General features: G+C 39.5%; 1 protein-coding gene across 3 annotated transcripts in view; it reads right to left on the bottom strand.

Annotated features, from left to right (window-relative positions):
• The window catches only part of THSD7B (thrombospondin type 1 domain containing 7B), a 298,099-nt gene that overhangs the window by 125,948 nt on the left and 151,144 nt on the right, over positions 1-21,007 (bottom strand). For all 3 annotated transcript variants that reach the window (XM_021399126.1, XM_021399127.1, XM_021399128.1), the window contains exons 9-13: positions 13,567-13,758; positions 9,785-10,019; positions 7,480-7,595; positions 1,578-1,710; positions 426-529 (exon numbers count right to left, since the gene is read on the bottom strand). In XM_021399126.1, the coding sequence (XP_021254801.1) occupies positions 426-529; positions 1,578-1,710; positions 7,480-7,595; positions 9,785-10,019; positions 13,567-13,758 (780 nt within the window). The remainder of the gene's footprint in view (positions 1-425; positions 530-1,577; positions 1,711-7,479; positions 7,596-9,784; positions 10,020-13,566; positions 13,759-21,007) is intronic.

Below are 21,007 nucleotides of genomic sequence, written 5' to 3'. Positions count from 1 at the left end.
ATGCTAGATTTCTCAAACAGCCTTGATAAAAGCAGGCCTCAGGCAAATTATTAGTAAAATTTAAAATTACAAGAAACTCGTCCTTTCCATATTTAGCACCAAGAAGAATACAGTTCTTTCTATGCCAATGTGCTTCACCCTTAAGCAGAAGAACAGGTTACTCTAAGGATACTTGAACGCCTAGCATAAATCTGTTCCTCTACTCCAAGCACACTACCATGTTACCGGTATTTTGACTTTCAGTGGAGCAGAAAAACCATACCATGTGGATCCACTTTCCAAAACTAGGTGTAGAACTTCATTCTACACCTGAAGTCTTTCAGTCACTGTATCCTACTGTTGGCTACTCTAAAAGAGTAAAGACTCTACTTAAACATCATCCTCCATCACCTTAGGTACTTGGAGGTCCCATGGAGAAAGCTTACCCCTTGACTGCAAACCATGTCCACATGCCTCATTATGTCCCAGCACACTCTGTCTCACTGACTCTGGCACCAGTACACAGTGACTCCATCGATGGGTCTTCCACCTGTGAGAGGAAAATGTTAACAATTAAGTGGCTAAAATTGGAAAATAATATAACCAGACAAGAACTACAGAAAGCTGAGATACAAATGACAATATACTACAAAGACTTAAAGAAAAATAGCCAAAAAGTTGTAATCGCTCCTGAAATAAGCATCATGAACTGAAATTCAGATGTAGGGCTCACCTTCTAGAAAGTCACTTCATTCTCCAATCGTACTTCCCTCCCTGATTCTTCTAGGGCATAATTCAAAGTCACAAAATAAAGAGCAAACGGTTTCAATGTGCTTTGAAATCAGGCTCTTCTCCCGAAATCCTGTTCTCATACAAGTGATACTTTACACCATCTGCTTTCCGTGCTGTGATGTGTGTCAGCCAAGAATGCATGACAATAGCTTTCCACAGTGCTGTGCAGAACAGGGCCACACAGCACTGTACATTCCAACTCCTGCTGTCCCAGTGTTCAGCTGCCTACTCTGCGTCCAGGGTGTGTGGTTTGAAGATTTATATGCAAAGATATAATACGTTTATATTTACTAACATTGTATAACAGATGGGTCAGAGAATTATAATGAAGAGTGGTGAGTAATTTCCTATTGTACTATTTGTCTAATCAGAAATTTAAAGTGCATATTATTCATTGGAGTGAGAGCATCAGGGGAGAAGACAGCGTTTCTGCAGGAAGCATATGATTATGATTAAGGCAGTTGAGTGTCTGTGGTATCAAAACAGTTTGCACTGATTTTTAGATACACTGAGGGAGGAGTTCCCAGTAAAACCTTCCTTAAACACCTCCAATCCTGAACATACCATTTTTAGGAGCTGTGTCTATTGGCACTCATTCTGATGAAGTCAGATCATCTGAAATCTCCAACTTGAAGTCTTCTACATTTTGCAAAATATATAATTTGTATATTGTTATTTATTAACCCTGCATTTTCCAGTTTTATGTCATTTTCTTGTGAAAATCGTGCAGGACGATCCCACAAGATTCATTTCTGGAGAACTGGAAGCCCACTAGAAAGAGACTGATTCAAAGCTAACACTTTTACCTATAAACTGGACAGATGGGAATATCTTCACATTCTCTTTCCTCATACAAGGTGTCTGGGCATGCCTGTCCCCCATTGGCAGCATCCTGAACGATAATCCTATACCGAGACTGCTTAACTGCTGTGGCATTGCCTGTAAAACAAAGGAAAATGCTTTCCAGACAAAGTTGGTACCCAGGGTTAGTGATCTACCTGTCTCCGCTAAAAACATTTCTCATGTTACATTTACACTGTGAAATTGTGAATCCTCACAAAGAAGGGGGGGATGGCACACTGAATCAAAAGCTACCATTATTTTCTTTAAAATTACAAACAGTTCAGCAGAGCAGCATCAGTAAGGTTGATAAATCCGCAGTTTAAGACTTGCTTATAAAACGGCTTTTTCACAGAACATCACTGCAGATAAGAAAATAAGTACAAGCAAATGCTAAAACATCTGAGCAGGAAAAAAGAAAATTTTTAAAAAACGCAACTGTTACAATGGGAGTTTTTGTATCCTGGTGGTCTCAGACTACTGCCTGTAAGCCATCTGTACTAATCTAGAAGTTACAGATGGTGACTTCCTGATAAGAAAACCATCACAAGCAACAGAGACTAATTCTCTACTTAGCCTGAGCTCAGTGCACCTCGAAACACAGCTCACAATGCGTGGTACACAACACGCACAGGAAACAAGGACAGGATTTGCACTAGTGGGACCTGACAGCTAATGCAAACACAATCCTTGGCTGCAGAACTGGGAAGCTGCAACTGAGAGCTGGTGTAACTGCTGTCTATGGCAGCAATTGAAAGATCGGGTTCTTAATAGAACATAATAAACAATCCCAGATCAGGAAAATCTGTCTTATGGTAATGGACTTGAACAAATTTATGGAAAGGGGTGAATAACAATTATTTTTCCAGTCCAAGATAAAGTCAGGGTTGCAGTAGCAAGATGACAGTGGTTCAGACCAGAAGAGAAACTTAGGAAAATTCACACCACAGACACAGTTTACACGTACAGGTCCAATAAAAACAGTTGGATCAAAAAATATCACCATCAGCCTCACCAGTGCACAGCACAGTAATACCTTCAGTTTTACATGTGACACGACCATTAAATTTAACATGCCCAAATTGCGTTATAGCATTCCAAACTGTTGGCCTTCATTCATTTTGTAGTCTGTAGTATCTCCAGAGTTGCCTGAGATGGTACTATGTCTTTAACTTTCATTCCTTCTTTGTGCAATTGATTTCTTCTTCCCAAGACATATTTTGGGAAACTTCTGAACAATTCCTGTATCACTTAATATACTGTAATTGCTACCTCTTTTGGCTTAGCACCACCAAATGCTATCAATGCAAGCAATCAAGTTTTTCATACAAATACCAAATAGAATCAGGACAAGAACAATTTTCTCTAGGACTCTCCTTGGCTCATGTTCCAGTTTGACTGTGAACAGCGGTATCTGTCAACCAACTGACTGGAAGCAGCACTGCAAAGGACCTGGGTGTCCTGATGGACAAGTCAACCCGGAGCTTCCTTTTCTTCATCCCTGCAGCAAAGAAGTGCCAAGGAAGGCAAACCTTTCCCTCTGCTGGGCACTGGTGAGCCATCTCGGGGCTGTGTCCAGTTCTGGCCTCCACAGGACGAGAAGGACATGAACATGGAACAGGTTCAGCGACCAGACATAAAGATGATGTAGGCTCTGAAGCGTCTGACACACAGGAAAAAACTAGGAGAGCTGGGATCACTCAAGTGGAGAGAAGAAGGCTTGGGGGTCATATCAGTATACGTGACGGAGGACCATAAAGGAGATAGAATAACACTTTTCACACTGATATTCACTGAGACATTTTTCAAGCAGCCGAATATGCATTTGCAATGATTTAATTCAAGCCACTGTTCCTCAGCTTTCTGATAAAAGTTTTGTGCGTCAAAAATCTACCACTTCCCTTAATTAGAGCAGCTATGCTGTCAAAAGAGGAGATTAAACTTACTGGGCATGATATGTTCCCAACAAATCTATAGTGGCCAGTTTATCATAATCTTATTCTTAAGACGTTCATATCTCAAGAAATACCTTCTTCTTGTGTATTTCTATGTAATGAGGTTAGGATGAGTGATCTATAATTCCCTTGACCTTTCCTTTGAGTGTTGTTGTGATGCATTTTTTTTTTATTGGGGTTTTATTTAGTTCTTTAGGACGTAGCAACTTCCCACACAGAAGACAGTCACGAGATGCTCTGGTGTTACTTCCTTTTCGATTCATAAAGCCCTACTCACATGGAAACAGATGATTTCTTCAGTCCATTCCTCTCCTGGCTGCAGACAGGAAACAACAGCAGCACTGCACATTCCCCAGTAAGTAATGGGCATACTTTCCATTCAGCTTCCACTTCCAATCCTGTTCTGTTGTCCAATTCATTTTCTTACCGTTTATAACTTCATTTGCGTTCTTGATTTCTATATTAAACTTTTGGGCATTCCTTTAAATTCACCTCCAGTTAAATGCCTGTTTCTAATGGTTGCAAAACAATTAGGCAATAACAAAGAAAAAGATTCTGAACAATTCTGAGATGAGAAAAATAAAAACAGCCGTGTTTGATTTTTTCTCTTAGAAGTTTGAAGCTGCTGGCCATACTAGCTATTACTATGGATATCTGTTTGGGATAGAAAGTGAGAAAAGCAGAATCCAGTTGGGCTCCAGCCTTTCGTACAGTCTTCTGTGGTAGCTTCCAGACCTTCTGCACTCCTGTTTGCATGGAACATGTTCACCAGAGGTACAGATATCAATTTGCTGAATTTGTTGAAATATACAGCAGAAATGTCTTTCTGCTACTGCTATTTTTCCCTTCTCCTAAGAATCACGAACTTTATCTCTTCCTTTGTGATGCTTTCGTAATTCAAATTGTCTACCACCATTAGAATCTTAGCCATTTTCTTCCTATTAATCAGCACCAAATCTAAATGAGCTTCCCACAGTAATTTTCTTCACCTCAAGAAACTGAATTATCCTCAACATTTATTGCACATTACTCAAACCCCATTTTCAAAATTGAATTTCCTCACTGGCTTTTCTACAGCATTCCTTACAAATGTTACTGAATGTAATTTTTATATCTCATTTAAGATTGTTACAGCTTGATTTTCCAAGGTATTAACATTATATAGGACTGTACATTTAAAGCCAAACTTCAGCTGACTACAAGTAAGGTTATGACTGTTTGCCATTCTGAAAAATTAAGCCCGAAGATCTCAAGACAAATTCTATGCCCTCAACTCTGCAACTCAGAAAATGCTGACTAAGAGTTCTGGGAGTGCCTTATCTCTGCTTCTATTCCCACCCTCCTGTCCCAACTCCAGTCTCCTCTCCATACACACAGATTCGTACGATTCCTTCTATGAATCCATTCTTTTCGTTCCTCTTTTGCTCTCACATCTTTGCTTTCTCTCCATTGGACCCCACAGCTTCCCTGGCACACTGCCCTGGGCTTGTAAAGGTGGATTACCACTGTCAGATGAAGGACAAACTTCTTGCTCACTACTGCAAGGTCCGGTTTTATCTTGATAAAATTGCTGTCACAGCTTTTACAGAAAGCATTCAGCTTCATCTTTTGTGCTCCTGACTCTGGAGGGAAGGGCACAGACTGGTCAGCACAAGACACTATGGGCACACAGATAACAGGGACAGATGCTCTGAGATTTCAGTCACAAAAATCAGAGCTGTCTCCAGTATTTTTGTGCAGATAAGAGTTTCGGAAAGCTTAAGTTTAAGCTTGACCATCTCTGGTTAAGTGTTTTATGAGAACTGCTGGTGGCAAATCCTTGAGAGAAACAGCCATGGGAATTTCTTCATGAGGCAACCGACTTTCACATTTCAAATGTGTTTTAAGTCATGGAAATAAACTGGATAGTTACTGTCTAACATTTTGTGTAAGGTTGTGTACATGAAGCAACATTAAGCAACAATGAAATTGCTAACCTTCACTCTGGGCAACCAAAGTACAGAAGAAAAGTACTCACAGTCACCATCTATTTCTTGTGAGTTTTGTTTTGATCTCACTTCCAAGCTATGCTGACAGACCAGAGAGCACATCACCCATGCTGAAAGCAGATACTTCTCCAGGACACTTTCACCATCAGGTATACAAAAATACACTCTTCATTCAAACCATTTCATTTTCTGAAACCTCCACGTTGGTTCTCTGAATCTTATTTCAATTCATCCTCAAAGACCCATTAAAAGAGATAGATTATAGGGGAGTGCAGTAGACAGTTGTCACCTTTAAGTATCTGAAATGGCAGAGAATCAATGACTTGGAACAACCTCTCTGTTCCTGACTCACCAACAGGTGTTTTGATTCAATTGCACTTCTTTTGTGAATTATGTCGTCCGTCCATCTGTTATTGCCCTACGTTCACTGCTGTCTACACTTCTGAGGTATGAGATAATTCTTTGCCAGAAGACAGCTTCTTGTCTGATGACATTTAAATATAGGGAAAATGTCAGCTTTTTACTGTTAGATAGTAAAGTTGGATGCATTTTCTCAGATAAACTACAAACAGCTTAACTGGTAAAGTTCTGTGTAAACCTGATTTAGTGACTGCATGTTTGTCTAAGCTCTGCTCTTCTGCTGGTACACATTTAATTTTAAATCTGCCAAGCAATACCTGCTTCTGCTTGATTTGCTTAGTAATTCACCATCTGTATATTGTTTTCATTAAATATAACTTTTCTATAAAACAACAAAACCCTGAACAACTCACATACACATAGCGTTTTTGAAATTTCATTATCACGCTGAGGTTTTAATTGCGCCATGCAAATTAAGAAAAACTTGCTGTGCAGCCGTATCAATAACAGATCTAGGAGAAAGCAAACTCCCCCATCTAAGAAGTTTTAATTTAGAATTATATTAAAATGATAACACTGCCAAGGAGGTTAAATAATTAATTTCTTCTCATTTTAATTGTAGACTATTATTTAATAAACAAAGTAATTTACCAGGTAATTTATTCTACTTCTTCATAGGCAGCTCATTTAAAGTCTAAAAATAAATTGCTAATTAAAACAGGATTCACTGTTTTAGAAAGCAACTCATTTTCCTATAAAATCTTACAAGGACTACGCTAGAGCATCCACTGAGAATCTTTGAAGGGCAAGGAAGCTGCCAAGAAAAAGGAAATATTCTGGTAACTAAGAAGTCTTTCATCTCAACAATTAATGGAACACATGAATTTGTCACAAAAACCAACACTAGATCATTATAAAGAAACTTCACTAAACACCTAGCATACAAAAGCTAACCAACTAGATCAGAGAAACATATGGTCCCTGGAAAACCACAAAGGGTTATCTACACAGCCTTGTGCATACATTCAGATTGGTCAGGAGAAACAAATTTCATACCGTAACAGCAATTCCACATACAACACAGAAGCCTCGGACTTTCGTCTTTGAAGTTCTCCCTCAACGCTTGCAGTGCTGAATCTTACATTCCTTCGTGCCCCTTTTGTAGGCATTAGGTGGAAGTACAAGGTGGTGGGAAGATGCATAATGAGAAAAGGAAGGGTTTGGGTCTTTGCAGATCTTTTCTTTCTCTCTGACCACTTGTGACCTACCTGCCCACCGGCTTCTGCATTTCCCGGTTCAGCATTAGCAGCAGCCTGAGTCTCTGCCTGAGACCTTCAACATCTGTTAGGAGCTTCTGATGCCAGAAAACACAACTGGGAAGAAATCCCAGAGTGCAGAGAGCTGCCAAAGCTGCAGCAGTAACTGGGAGAGGTGAAGGTAGATGGCATGCACAGAGGATGCCTGGGAGCCTGGGAAGCCCTCAGAGGGCTCCTTGTGCCTCTCCATCCCTTTCCCATGTCCATGGATGTAATAAATTGCCCAAAATTCTCTTTTTACAGGCTTACCAGGTTGACACACTGTAGGGCAGCGAGTCCACTCACTGAAAGGCGTAACGATGCAGTCCTTCTTGCAGGGCAGGAGACATGGTCGCACGGTCTCAGGTCTGGTGGAATCTGGACATCTATGAGTTCAAATGCAGAGATACCATGTCATCAACAAACATCAAGTCTGCAGGGAAATGTTCAGCTCAGACTCTCACAGGGCTGTGAGCCTGACGCCACAGCACTGGTATCTCTCCTGCTCATAGCAAGCGTCATTTTCATTCCCCTTTGCACTCATGTAACCAATCTGAATTTAGAACACGTGCATAGATTTTAAAAAAGTGTTGAGTTCGGTCTGATGACTACAGAGTAAATGTTAACACTATCTGCTGCCTAAAACACAATGCTCACTGAAGCAAAGCAGATATATTTATTACCAAAGTGAGTAGTTAGGTCTGTAAGGGAGTCCTGCTTAACACGACATACAACAGCCTTCAAGTCACTTGCAACTGCACATAAGGACTGATGCGATATTCCCCTACTTTCAAACCACTAGGAAATTCAAAAGCAGCTTAAAGCCATCTTTGTGCCCCTTCCTGAGGTGCAGGAAGAGCCTGCAGGACAGAAGCCTTATTGGGAAAGTTGTACTACATAGTATGGGAAAAGAAACGTGATTTTTTTGGTATCAATTTTTAACGCCGAAATGAATGAAAAACACGTGATGCATGTTCTAATAAATGCTTCAGACACAGACAATCAATATTTAATAACTAGAAGAGTGGGAAAGGGACAACTTTATGGGAATGGGCACATCATGCATTTCAAGTAGGGGATCAGAAAGGAAATTACACTTTTCTAATTTTCCTTAATTTCTAGTTGAAAGATCACTCAGAAATACTTAGGAACACAGGCAACCTAAAATGATCAGATTTGAAAGAAGAATATGCCATTAAACCATGCTAGGAAAGAAAATAAACCTTGCAGTCATGATTCTGCCACTGAGACGGTAATAGGATACTGAAAGGTACAATTTAAAAGAAAATAAAGAGACATTTGTCCTCATTAAGCGTAACTATTCTAGGGGGCAGAATTCTGTTATCCAACCAGTAAGGTGCTGAAATATTTTTATGCTCGAATTCTAGCTTTATTCAACTTTCTATGCCTTGCACTGCCCTAAAATTCCATGTAGGTTTTTATCATGAAATCAGGAAAAATGCAGAACACAAAGACTCAGCCCGCCAGCACACAAAGGTTATTAATTCCCATAATGTAGCCCATTTCTGAAGCCACATTAACGGTAGGCTTTCGCCACAGCAGATCCAAATGCAATATTACTTTGGGTCAGTTTTCATCAACTCAGACATAAACCATGTCAGTGGAACATCCATTTCCCCTCAGACCCTCTCAAAAAGCGGAGGGGGCAAAAACCTATTTTAGACATTATATAGCTCTACAAACAATATGTTTAATTAGACAAAGTTGCAGCGTATCAATAGATTCTAGATATAAACGAGTATTAGATTTCTTTCCCTTTATTTAATTAATCTCATTAACCTCAAGAATTTTAATTAACTTTGCAGAAATCAACACAGTCTGCTTATACCAACAGGACTGTTTGAGAGCTACAATCAGAAATGAAACTCGGTTGTAAGTCTCTAAACTCATTATCGGTGGAAAAAATAATTAGCGGTGTCTTGATTTTTTTGATATTAGGGAAAACATCTGTGCTACTTTTTTTTCTCATTTAGTGAAACAAAGCAAAATTCAGAATATTTGTACTGCAGAATATGTAACTGTGTTGTTTTGGTATTGCATTATAAAAGCTATATATGAAAGCTATATAAATCACCAGAATGATACATATCACAAAGGTTCTGCCTCATCGTGGGATAAAGAAAATGCAAGCTCTACTTATTTTTTCTACTTTATTAGAGCATTGTTAATAATGCATTAATGAATGGTATGTCCAGACATACTTTGTATTTCCCACACACCAGTCCTTGAGGAAAAACATTCGCAAAAAAATCTGCATTAGAATAATAGAGGAGCTAACGCAAACAAGATCTATAGCACTAAAAGCATGCATTTTCCTTGGATTTACTCATAAAAATTAAAAATGAGATAGCTCCTCATTTTTGTTACACATTAATAACCTTTCAACAGCAGTGATGGAATAGCAACTGGAGAATAAGACCAGAAATAAAATTATTACTAAGTCTGCTGTTTCCCTACGCTGTCTGAAAATACTCTTAAATTTAACGTACCGTAACAAATCGTCACTAGAGCTCTACAGACAGAGGTGCACCGCTAATAACCTTTATCTGAATACCTTTTAGTTGTGACCTGGCCAGAACCGCTCCTCATGCAGACGACTTTCCTTGTCTGCATGCCCACTCCACAGGTGGCTTCTCCGCTCCAACTAACGGTTGCATTCAGCGCGGTCACCAACGTGTCTTCAGAACAAGAGCTCCAGGGGGAGGTTTCCCAGAAGAAATGCACACACGGGTGGTCGTTACAGGGGCGGTGCTCCTGCAGGGCTCGGTCAGGAGGACAGGCTTTCCCACCTGGAAAGCGTGAGGAGAACAAAATATTTCATCTCGTGACACGTGGCAAAAAGGAAGCAATGGAAAAAAATAACTGTGATAGCTTTGCTTCACATCTTCCTTTTTTTTTTTTTTTCCACTTTCAAACTAAATAAATAAATAAAGCTTGAATAAAGCTGTTGACCTTTATGGCTGCAACAACAACTTTCTAAAATATTGTTTCCCCATTAAACTAGCCTTGCATAAAATTGCATTCCAGCACATAATGGAAACAGAAATAGGCAAAGTATATTTCTGAGTTACCTTATTGATACTCCTACACACAGCCAAGTTGATTCCATTTAAATGGCAGTATCACTCAGCAAACATGCAATTATCTTTAAAGACAAATTAAGCATTATTTTTTATGCTTATTCTACTTGCTAATTTCCGAAAGAGGAACATCTCCTTCTAATATTTGGACTACATTCACAGAGCAGTATGGACTGCTAAGCAATTCTGATGGAAAGTTGTTACTACTAACTGATACAAAGTTAGTTAAAAGTCTGCAAATCAAGCAGGAACAACTTGAAAGACAGACTTAAGAGTCTCAAGCCTTTATTTGTCTGAGGGAGTGTCCTTCAAATTCATATCCAGTATTTGCTAAGATACTACACTTTGTCAACAACTTGTAATAAATCTACAAAATACCGGAGTAAGGACAGTCTCCCCAGTAGCCTTAACACTCTAGCCAGTGGTCTGAATTGATCCCATAAAAGCTGCAGACATTCACAGCTCAAAAGCTAGAGAGTAATGCAGTGAAATTGTAACAGTAAGCACTGTCATTTTGGGAAGAAAGAGGCAAAAATGACTACAATCAAAATCATTCTCTTCCAGGATGGAGGAACTGGCAACTTATGACACAGCAAACGTACATCAAAATTAAAGTTACACGTTTTGAAAGAACAGAAGTGCCAGGGCCAGACACCACACGACTCAGAGCACCTTTATGCCCTAACTAAAATCAACGGGAGATGAAGGCAATATTGCTCCTCAAAAGGATGCCGATCATCTTGCAGGACTGAGCCTTCCGAAATGAAGCATGACCCCAAATGGCCAAATAACACTGAGGAAAGAGAGGGATAGAAATTTCTTAGCACGTTGATTTGGATAATCATGCCACATTACTGTTCTTTTTCTTCTTTTTCATGAAAATGGACTGCTCCATATTGTGTTCAGGCTCTGAAAGGTTTAGTACGATGATGGAGTGGAAAATGCCCCTGCCTGGGCATCTTACTTTCCTGAAAATTTCTTGGCAGGAACAACTTCAGATCAGTTATTTCTCTTGCATGCTTGAGCACATGTAAAGGAAAAAAAAAGGGTAAAAAGGAAATAGCAAAATATCTGGTCCATCAGACAGAATAAAAGGAAAAAAAGTGGAGGAAAAAAAAAAAAAGAAAAAAGATCTAATAGAAAACTTGGGCTTCCCAGGGAAAAATTGTGTTGTTTTTTTTTTTTCCTACATCCACAGTAAGGAAGCTCTCTTAAATCACTAAGTGTAATAACAAGGCAGTTCTAATTTCAGAATATAAGTAATGCCTGATGATCCATTCAGCCCAGCAGTCTGCCAGCAAAACTGGCAGCAGAAGATGCTGTTCAGAAAAAGCACGAGAGCTTGGCCACATCCTGCAGCTCATTCACAACTTTTGTGCAAGGGGAGCAGGACAGGACAGCCCTCTCTAGCCCTTTTAGTTGCCCTTCATGGACCTTTCAGGGACCTGTTGTTCATCAGTTCCTCTATTCCATTTTACATCTGCTGAGACTGGCTGCCTCCACATTCACCTTTTGCACAAGCCTTCCGAAGTTTGCTGTGTTAATAAATATCTTTTAAAACGTGATTTTAAAGCAACCACTTCTAGTTTTATCAACTGCATCCTGGTTTTCATGTAATGGGATCTGGTGAACAGCTGGGAGAAAATGAGCCAAGGGTTTGAATTGAGGTCAGACAATGAGATGGCATCCAGGAGTGCTGAGCGCACAGCCAAGGCCAACATTGCACTGAGAGTGGGCAAATGAAATACGACCTTCAATGGCTAGCAGAGCTCCACAGACATTGGTGGCTCACTATGAGCTGGGCATGAGTGTGTCAGATTACATAACATTACCTTAGCATTGCAACAGCACTATTACATCCGCTTTTGCTTAGTCTCCCCAACATCTCATTTTCTGTATGACTCTACATGGTAAAATACTCCATTCTTCTTTAAAGATGTTCGGAAATACTTGGGGTGTTTGGTTTTATTAATGAATTATTACTCTCTAAAAAGCCTGAAACACTCAGTTCAAAGCATTACATTTCTGTTTAGTGTGTTTCAGCTTATATATTCCTGAGATCACTGAGCTTCTGGACTTCTTGAATTCACTTCTTCAAAATCAGCAGTAGCTCAGCCTTTATGTTCATAATTCCACGTTCATCTGTTATTTAAATTTTGTTCCCACCATGGAAAATACGAAACCAACATTATTTTTCAGTTTAATTATTCTCTAGCATACAGACTTTTTTAGTAGTAGTTATTATCATTCAATCAACAATTACATAGCAGTTTTCATCCTGAATGGTCCCAATTTTCTTTGTGAGTGCTTATAAGGATGTTTATGTGAGTACAGAACATTCATACAAGCAAGAGTTTGCAGGATCAAGTCTTTATATTGCCCCAGAAAGAGTGGGTGGTTTTAATGATAATTTACAAGAGAGCAGTTAACAGAGCTTCTCCTGGACTAGATTTGCATCTGAAGTGTTTTGGTGATGGATTAGCTGCACATAGTGCTAATAATAATAGACATTTTCTGTTGTGTCAACAAGGTTTGAGTCCGTTAGACCTGTTCATGCTTTATGCATTTTTATGCACTCACAAATTCTTTGTGATAAACCAGTACATAAATGAATTACTGTATGCGTAACCAAAGTTAGAAGAGTATCATTTTAATAAGACATAGTCTGTGTAAACAACTGTATCACTGCAATGTTGGTACATTAAACTTGAGGTACATGATGCGTCCGTGAAGATCCAGCAGAGATAATGTATTTTTTATCAAAAGTGATTTACTTATTCCAATAGGAAAAACAGGTTAGTATACTTTAGGTTTGCATTAATAAAAGAAACAGGTCCTTTTCTATTTCCTTGTTTTACACAGCTCACTGTTCTCTTCTAAATCGATACTAATACATTACCATATAAAAACACTTCCATGTTAAGCTTCCATGTCATGCTATAATTACATTAGTATAGGATGTAGCTCTCCTGAACAAATTCACACCCAGACCTAGCCCTAAATCTACAATAATTCATAGGCAAAAGTAAATGATTTTGAACCATGATAGAATTTCTCTAAATAACACATGCATCTGTGATTAATTCAAGCCTAGAAAGATCTTTTAGTTGCTAGGCATGAAGGACAGACAAGATGTATTATTTCTCATCGCTTCAGTATTGGCATTTGTGCTGATCTAAACACAGCTTGGCAGAGGAACACAAGTCAATTCATTAAACAAACAAATAGCAACTAATTTAAAATATTTACCGCTTACCCTCTGCTGGAAGGGCCAAGATGGACCTGCTCCTGCTTTGGCTGCCCTCTGCACTTTTACTGGAGCATGAATGGGAACATGGGGACCACTGGGACCACTCACTGAGCACACAGTCTGTTGCACAAGGGATTTCACAAGCCATGACATCAGGACGTGGATGCTCTGAGCAAAGGTGATATGGTACTTCTTCACCTAGAGCAAACAAAACAAAACAAAACAAACAGAGGGAAGTTTGACTTGCTTCACTATCAATGCTTTCTATCAAACAGAGTGACTTTATGTCAAATATCTGCCCAACAGTGGAGGAATATGCTACAAAAGAACATATGGTTAGGCTTCAGGCTTGAAAGTATAATAAATATAAAACAACCACCTAAAGGATTCCTTCAGAGAATAAAAATAAAAAAAACTGTAACTACAGAACCTACTTTTCACAATATAAATTATGCAAGTCCCTAGAGAAGACAGTTTTCTTCTGCCTGCAAGTCAGAAAAGCATCTGATAGATGTTTTGGTCATTCTCCTGCAACCTCCCTAGAAGTGACCATGTACCACTTCTGAGTGTGCTACGAGATCCAAAATAAGGCTCTATTAAACCAACCTTGTCCAAGGAAGAAATACCTTCTGTGGGAACAAACTAAAGGATGAGGACCAGAAGCATACATCCTGATCAGAAGCCTGTTCAAGGTGAATGGAGGAAATTGGAGGTAGTGAGGAAAGACCTGCCAATCAAAAGAACAGCTGGTAGAGTGAGCAGCAGAACAAAGCACACAGGAGAGATGCTGGGTGGAGCACAAGACATAGGGCTACTGTTTTAAAAAGTAAAATAAAACGTAGTTCTACTTTAACAAAGAAATAACAATGGAAATGTCCAGCTATTTCATTAATTGCATAGACTTCACAAGCGTTTCATAAAACATAATTCTTTTGATACTGAATTACATCTAGCAAACATAATTCAAACAATTAGCAGATATGGTTGAATTTGTTACGCTGTTCTTTTGTCTAGTGTTTCTGGACCATTGCGAATTATCAGATATAAATATGAAATTTCTGGAAGCTCAAATCTTCCTGTTTAAAAACGAGTTCACACTGAACATTACCTCTTTTACCTTTATAATAGCTACAAAGTTCTTCTCTATTCTCCTCTAAAGTTTCTTTAATTATGAATCCGGGAAAAAAACATAATGACTATCCAAGCTCAATTATACGTAGAAAAATAAAATAAAATTTATAATGGCAACAACAGAGTAACACTGGCTCTTCCACATCACTTTACAGGAACGGGGTCTGTAACAAGGCAGCCCAAGATGCAATTATAACCACAAGGATAGAAATCTGGATTGCTTTTGCAAGACAATACATGTACAAGTGTGTAAATAAGAGAAGGAGGCTGCTACTGAGACTGCATAAAGCTGTCAGTAGCGCAGTCCTATTATCTTCAGTTGCATCCCTAAATGAAGACAGGCTCATCGCCCTCAAGGCACAAATAAAACTTTTCAAGCATATTATAAGAAGGAACAGAGAACCCAGCCAGGCAATCTGAATGCAAAATACATTTAAAAATACTTTCTCTTTTTCCTTGCGCTTATGTTCATTGGGAAGGGCTTGAAATACCCACTCGTTGTACCCATAAATGTTCCAAGGCTGCTGGATAACAAAACCAAGACCAAAGTCCCCCTTAGAGACAGAGTCCCAGTTCTAGGCTGCACAAATCTATTTTGGTGCTTTATTTGACATCCCCCTGCAAACCATGCTTATTCAACCCTTCGTTTCGATTAGCCCGTTATTACCATTGCTCACATAACACTTACAATGATCTTCAGATAAAACCGGTGTAAAAAGAAAACAGAAACAAACAAACAAACAAAAAAAACCAGATAAACCTGTAAGCCTTATTCTAGCTGTCTCGAGTCATTTTAGTGTCAAAATCCCTGCTAACACTTTGACAGCCTGCCTGTTTAGCAGCAGATAACACGGGGTATCCTAGGCAGACTTGATTTTAAGAGTCATTGGTACAGTAAAATCAGGAGATGATAAACTTTATTGAAGTACCATAAAACATTCATCCTCCCCTGCCATCACTTACAATCACAGGGAGGCATGGGAGTGTTCCCACTGCTGCCTTCACGACTTCACGAAGATTGCCTCTAAGCACCCAGCACCCCACTTGGGGTGGCTTCTTCCACCCACGAGCCTGGGTGAAAGCAGACATCTGCATTCCCCAATTCTGGCAAAGAAGCAAAATCTGCTCTCTGCTTCCCTCCGTGTTTTTCACGTAGGATTTATAACAGGTGACAGCAGCAGCAGCACAACGAACAGAGGCTGCAATTCAAAGTTCTTCAGCAAAAGGGAGATTTGAGTTTTGCTGTAGTGAGAGTACCAATGAGTGCGTGAAGGTACAATTCAACACTCAGTTTGATCTACGTTATAGCTCTGCTTGCCGTGTTCAGGTTTAATTGCTGGCTGTTATTAACGTAGAAGCGTTCCGCTCTGCACCAACTGCCTAGCAGAGAGATCTCAGAAAACCACCGTATATTACAAAAGAAGGTAACGCCTCTTACTTCCTATGAAAAATCCTCTAACAGGATACATATCAAATGTGCTTTATGCACCGTCACAGATTTACCAAAGATATTAAATTCTCCAGAGCTTCTAAATTGTCCACCCAAAACCTTGAAGGTACAATTCTTATTGCAGATGTTCTGAATAATCTTTCTAGAGGAGGCTTTCTCTCGGCTAAATAACACTTTAAGCATCTAAATTACCTAAATGCAATACGAATTCCCCTCCAAGTATGTGTTCATATATCTGAAATCAGCCATGGAGAGCCGTGGGGTGGCAGAGAACAACGCAGTCCTTGTGAAAGCTACTCGTCCTTCAGGAAAGCAGAGCAAGAGACAGCACTGACAACGACTGCTGCAAACTTCACTCCCTAGTCAGAATTTTTAGAATAGAAATGATGACACCGCGGTGAAGTCCATCTTGTAATAACCAGGAGTTAAACTCAGTGACAGCTCAGAGCACAGCGGTGTTTCTTCAGGTCTTCCGTCTCTCCCAGTCAGAACCCACTCGTGATGTAAATGAAACTGCTTCTTGCCCACAAATTGCTGCAATGCCGGTATAAACGTAGAGCACTGCTCATCAGTAAACACTCCCACCCAAGGCAGAAGGGCAGAAGACACTTTTAAAGAAAAACAAAAGGTTCTTTGGTTTTTGAGGCATCCTCTCATCAGCTTGGAATGCATCCACCCCATCCAATCCTCTTCAGCAGTTTCTGCCTCTCTTCAGATCTCACTTGCTCATTTCGTCTTTTTCCCACCTTGACATCGGCAAAATGCCCAGAATTAGTCTCAAGGTACTGTGCTTGCTCTGATGAGTATTTTTTCTGCTGTGACCCTCAGGAGTACAAAGCCAAGCAGTTGCTGAGATGCAGCTGGAGGACTGGTAAGGGCGATGTCTGATCGACTGAAGAGCTTCGTCCTCACGCTGAGAACACTTGGATGGAAATTAAGTGGGGCTCTCATCAGAGTTAACCTTGGGAAATGCTTTCTATCCTTGTGGAAACTGCTGCTAACCCCACTGCACGTGGAAAGCACTAGCTGTAAAACTGAACTTCTACCTGCATTTTATGAGTCACAGCTGCTATCTGATGTACGCTACCCATGATCACCACAGTTACTCAACAGAAAACATTTTCAATATAGTAAAGACTGAATTCCTTTTCTTCCTTAGTTAGAGTGTAATAATTATGAAAGACAAACAGAATTTTTGGAAATATATTTGCTAATGAAGTTGATTATTACTCTAAAGTTGATTATTACCTAAAGAACCTAATTACAGGTTATTTGAATTAACAAGGCAACAGAAGGAACTACATGGAGGAACACATACTGGGTTGAATTTTTGGTTCATCTTAAAAACATGAAATTCTTCCCAATGGGCAAAATGAAACAAGGAACAACACAGAACTTCGCTCAAAATAAAAAGTTTGTTTTTCCAGAATTATTTTTCTTATTGTCTTTTCCATTCTAGAAGAAGATACTTCCATGGTCTTGAATAAAGCACTGCATGGTGAGATGCTGAATAAACAGCAACACTTCGTTCTGCAGCAGTTCAGCATTAAACCCATCTGCCTACTTTGCAAGACACCTCTCAGAAATCCCAGCTTCAGAAAGCAAGATTCTCATTCTTCCCAGCAATCCATGCACCCATGACCCAGCTAATGACACCTGCACAGGTGTCCCTCCTGGTTGGGAACAGAAGTACTGAAACACGGGGAATGTCCACAGGCTGGAATATGACTAAAGCAGCAGAAATACAAAATCTCTGAGGCAGCAGGAATGGAAAGGTGGTCAACGAGCTGAGTATCCACCACTATACCGTTCTCACTTTCAGAAAAGAGAATTTGAAAACTTATTTTGAAGATTTCAGGTCTGTGTATGTGCGTGGAGCCCTGGCCCTGCAGCAGGGAAAGGCTTAATGTTGCATTTCAGATGGTCCTGCACTGCTACCTGTAAGTTCAGGAAATTTATTTTTTGCACAAGTGACTGCTGCAAAAATGCTGCATATTTAATGACAATTACCAGTTTGACATCAATATTTCTCCCTGTAGCACTTCAAATTATTCAGTGGAAATAATGAAGCCGTCATCTAAAATACTATACGTATCGTAAAATTTTATTTCCCACTTAAATCTCAGAGAGGAATGACAATAAACTTTGATTAAATACTTGCCTGTAACAGAATAAGACGTCAACAGGCAGTAGTAAATTCAGAGGAATTCATATTGACTGCGTGCCACTTCGCTAACGGCAACGCACTCCGAGAAAGCTGTCTGCTGGCAACATCTTGGCCTAGGCAGCTCATCAACTAACAAAAACATTACGCTTAAAAGTAATAACACTCACACTACAACAATAGGAGAGATGCTTATAACTGTTCTGAATGTGTTCGTGCTGTAACAATACCACTGATTCTCCTCCGCTGGTTCTGCCAGCTCTGGAGATGATGGAGGACACCCGGGGGCTGCCGTGCCCAGCCATCCCACACATGCTGCCTTCTGCACTTGACTGAAGTTCCTGGCTCCTGGCTGACTTTTGCTAATGCTGGTCAATAGGTAAGAACACCTGAGAGGTGCGGTGTCAGTTTGTCAAAGCAAGCAGTGGTGTATGGAATAAAATTAATTGCAGTGGTCCATCACTATTATCAGAGCCCCACAGCAGAAAAGACGAATGAAACAGCAATGAAGATAAATGGAGGTAAAGATCTATCATGAAAAAAGATGAAGGAGAGAAGAAAAAAACAGCTATTCATGATGGAAAAGAGGAAATAAGCACTAATGCAACCAGGATCATTCCGAGGAAAAAAAACAGAACAGACGATACAATCATGAGGGGTTTGAGTCAAAAGGCTTAGTTAAAATGCAATTAGGAAAAACAATGCATTAGATTAGAGAAAAAACACTTCCAACTGCATAATGCACGAGGAAGAAAAACAATAAAGTTTGGGGTAATAAGGATGAAGAGAAATAAAATAAAATAAAAAGGTATGAAAACAGAATCTGAATAAATTTGAAAAAGAAACAATATGCCTGTAAGTGCATCACGAAGGCACTGCAAAAATCAGCAGGCTTGCCCTCATCCCTGCACCGCCGCCCGGCCCTTACAGCCATGTGCAGCTGGGCTCCCTTATGACCATTAACATGCTTATGAGAAACAGATGAAGAGCATGGAAAGATGAGCTATTTCTTTTTCTTTCCCACACATCTTCCACCGCAATTTGGACTGTTTACCCACAACTGTTTTTCCCCTTTTTATGTATATATACATAAGAAAATTGATTTGTTGCTCCAAGGAAGCTCCATGAAAGTGAGCCCTGGTGAGAGGCACTTCAGTGAGCAGCTGACAAGCCTGCAGAGAGCACCCCAGGCATACCACTGTGGAGTATTTTACAGCAGCCACCAGTCTCAAAGTTAAAAAATAACAGAGCTGCAAGAGTTACCTACATAGCACACTGGCTCCAATGTATTTCCTACCTCACACACAAAGACAAGTAGTCATTTTTTTAAAACTGCTGCGCATTCACCTGCTGGGCTTGGGAATAAGAGCAGAAGAATTAATTCTATCTTGTGGTTGCACATACAGCTGCTCCTGAATTAAGAGAAATTGCTCACGTGGCACCTGAAAGTAAACATGAGCTTGCTGTATTCAGAGAGAAGAGCACATAACTGCAAGTGGCTGTTCCTAATAACTGGTGTTCTGTTCCCTTCTTTTTTCCCCTCTCTCCTAATATCTTTTTCTTTCCCTTCATTATCCCTACTAATTATAAATGAACAAATCTACACAGGTGGGTTGATCAAGACTGATTACAATTAAGATTCATTGTTGAAATCGATGCTGTAGCATAACTGAAGCAGGTGTCCCTCTGCTTTCTCCCCTGTGTTGCTTTGTTCAAAATGCCAAACAACACAAAATACTGCAGAAACCAATTATGCAAAAAAGTCAAATGCATTTAAATACTATAAAATACATGTGTACTTCCAAAACCTTAAGAAAAAACAATTGTTAAGAATTGACTTATTTATTCCAATAGTATATAGAGTCCACTTCATCTTAAACACCTGTACAGCGGGACATGTCAATTCTAGTGGAAGTATTCAGGCACTTCAATTTAGAATAAAGAAGGTGATGTTTTATTCCCAATGCATCGCAGCCAGAAATTTCTAAACACTCAATTTCCACAGAATTAAGGTGCCATCTTCACACTCGAGACTCCAAAGAAAATAAAAAAAATAAGAGACATATTACACAGGGCAAACTGCAGTAATGGCGCTCTCAAACAGCGAACAACCCAATAAAAAAAAGTCATAAGTGCATGGAAAAGTGCAATGCTTTTATACCTACTGTTTTGATTATGATTATTTTTTTGTTCTGATTATGCTACTCTTAAGAATGATGCACCTTGCTGGCTCTTCATAGTCATCAAGGCTATGACTGACTATTATTCAAGCAATATTCCCAAATAAGAGTTAACCATTTGCCACATAGTGTGGAAACCTTTTTCTCTTTTCCTCTTCTAGCCATGGAAATCAGCCCAAGAGGGAGTTTTAATCAACATAAGACTGAAAAATTGTAAACAAGAGTGCAACAGAAATGGTTTATCTAAGCTGGCAAAAGACTTGTTTTCAGAGACAGTGAATGCTAATGATAATAAATAATTGCAAATACCATCTGGAATCTTTGAAAAACATCTTTCTCCAAGTCTGAAATTGAATCTCCACAGAAAGAGGATCAATGCAAAAGAAAATGGAAACAGTAAATTAAAATTAGATTTATGCCAACCTCTTAAAAATAAGTGCTCATTTAAAAGCAGTTAAGACAAAAATGTGTTCTAGTTCAGATGCAGAGTGTGGCCCAATCTCATGCAGCAACTCAAAGCTT

The sequence above is a fragment of the Numida meleagris genome, chromosome 5 (genome assembly GCF_002078875.1).
Source record: "Numida meleagris isolate 19003 breed g44 Domestic line chromosome 5, NumMel1.0, whole genome shotgun sequence".
NCBI classification, from domain to species: Eukaryota; Metazoa; Chordata; class Aves; order Galliformes; family Numididae; genus Numida; species Numida meleagris.
Note: the sequence above shows the minus strand (reverse complement) of the source record. Positions and strands in the feature narration are given on the sequence as shown.